The sequence below is a fragment of the Poecilia reticulata genome, unplaced genomic scaffold (genome assembly GCF_000633615.1).
Source record: "Poecilia reticulata strain Guanapo unplaced genomic scaffold, Guppy_female_1.0+MT scaffold_257, whole genome shotgun sequence".
Lineage (NCBI taxonomy): Eukaryota > Metazoa > Chordata > Actinopteri > Cyprinodontiformes > Poeciliidae > Poecilia > Poecilia reticulata.
The window spans coordinates 74,248-76,361 of NW_007615041.1; the positions used below are offsets into that span (position 1 = coordinate 74,248).

The 2,114-nt window shown below is 41.3% G+C and overlaps 1 protein-coding gene across 5 annotated transcripts in view; it reads left to right on the forward strand.

The window, feature by feature from the left end:
- The first annotated feature begins 450 nt into the window (after positions 1-450).
- The window catches only part of grin1b (glutamate receptor, ionotropic, N-methyl D-aspartate 1b), a 61,676-nt gene continuing 60,012 nt past the window's right edge, over positions 451-2,114 (forward strand). For 2 of the 5 annotated variants that reach the window (XM_008402786.2, XM_008402787.2), the window contains exon 1: positions 597-955. In XM_008402786.2, coding sequence (XP_008401008.1) covers position 955 — 1 coding nt within the window. In that variant the 5' untranslated portion in view covers positions 597-954. Of the gene's footprint in view, positions 956-2,114 lie in introns of all 5 variants that reach the window. The other 3 variants (XM_008402785.2, XM_017303398.1, XM_008402784.2) reach the window with 3 other exon arrangements.

Consider the following 2,114-nt stretch of genomic DNA (forward strand, 5'->3'; position numbering starts at 1 on the left):
ATTCCAAACTAAATATTTAATTCTCAAGGTAAATGTTTAGCTTTCAAATTAAATATTTACTTACAAGCTAAGTGTTTAGCTAGCAACCTAAATATGTACCAGTAGCTAAATTGCTAAATATTTAACTCAAAGGTAAAAATGTATTTTGTTAGCCAAATATTTTGTTCCAAGCTAATTATTTAATTTGCTAACTAAATATCTAAATTGCTAATTATGTTGCTAGCTAAGTAGCTTGCAAGTTAAATAGTTTGTAAACTAAACATTTGGCTTGTGAATTAAATATTTAGTTTAGAACCTTCACATTTATAAAACTATGAATTTTAAATATGAACTCCCGCATTTTTCCTCTGACAGGATAAATAAAACAAAATATAACTAGATTATTTTTTACAGTGTAACCTGACAAACCCAAAAAGGAAATAAATTCTAAATAAATAAACATATCAGTGGTCCAATGGCTCCACCTTGGAGACTGAACTCCTGGTTCTGGGTCGGTCCAGTCTGCTATCAGAACCAGGCGGTTCGGGTCCAGAAACCAAAACAAGACGTCGCGCGCAAGCTCTCTTCCGTTCGGGAGCGCGCCTGGCTCGTCTCGGGAGCGCGCGCCGCAGATCCAAGGACAGAGCGGCGGGCGCGCGAGCATCAGGTCACCTGAAAGTCCTCCGTCATCACGAGCCCGAACAGAACCGGGAGAACCGGAGCCGAACCGGGTTCGGAGCCGATGGATCGGCGCTGAAGCAACAGGACGAGGCGGAACCGAGTCCGCGGGTTCTGAACGCAAAACCCAACCCAGTCATCTTTGCTGTCACCGAACCGACCGGCACCAGAACCTCTGAGCCGGAACCGAGCCGGAGCGTGACCCGTCCGAACCAGGCCGGGAGGAGAACCGAGCCGACGGTGGACCAACCGGAGAGCGACGGAACCAGAACCGGGACCTGGACCTGTAGCTGGATCAGTGAGTGTCTCGCTTTCTGTTCAGGGGTTCTGGTTCTGCTCGGCAGCAGTGATGTGGTACCGGTTCTGATCAGGTCCAGAGGTCCCGCTGGGTCTCACGGTTCGGTCCGGTCGGGCTTCATCCTCTGTTTGGATCTGTGTTCCGGTTCTGATGGTTTTATTTCTGATGTTTGACATAAAAATCTTCAGATTTCAGTGAATTAAATGAGGATCAGAAGTTTATTAAATTATTAAAATGTGAAAGTTGTGCAGAAATGTTGAAATGATTAATAAACTTTAGTAAAATATGAAGCAGTTTGGAAAAATCCTAATTAATCCGAAGTTTCACAAGTTTATCATCATTTTCTTCAAATTTAAAGTTAAAACTTCAGAAGGAATTTTGTCATTGAAACTGGATTTAATGAATTTAGAGCAGAAATAAAAACATTTTCATGATTAAAATCTTAATCCAAAGAACATGTTCAGATTATTCATTAATCTAATATAATCTGATTAAAACTGCTGGTAAAAATGATAAATTAATGATTTTAGTTCAGATAGTTTCCTGATTTAAACGCATTTAAAGGGTTTTAAAGCCGTTCTGGATTAAATGCTCATAAACATGAAGCTGAAATATTAATTCTGGATTAAATGTTTATAAACATGAAGCTGAAATATTAATTCTGGATTAAATGTTTATAAACATGAAGCTGAAATATTAATTCTGGATTAAATGTTCATTCATGAGTTTCTGTTTCCACCTGATGACGAGGATTCAAAAACCTGATCGACTATAAACTTTGTGTTTCTCATAAAACATTCAGCTGAAACTGGAGCCGCTCGTCCAACGCATCCAACACAAACAGCCGGCTGACCTCCTGACCTCCTGACCTCCTGGTCCTTCTGGCTGGACGGCCGGCAGAGGTCAGAGGTCACAGGAAGCGATCAGTAGGAGCAGCACTTTGATCAAACTGTTACCTGGATTCTGATCACGTTCTTTAATAACTCAGCATAATTCATGAGTCCGCCTCCTTATCCTGACCTCTGAACTTATAAACACCGACCCTAAAAACGAATAAACTTTATCAGAATGGAACATTTCAGCAACAAACAAAGCTCAGCCTAAAGTCCAGCCCAGCAGATACAAGCCCCGCCCTAAACACGAAGCCCCGCCCCAAACA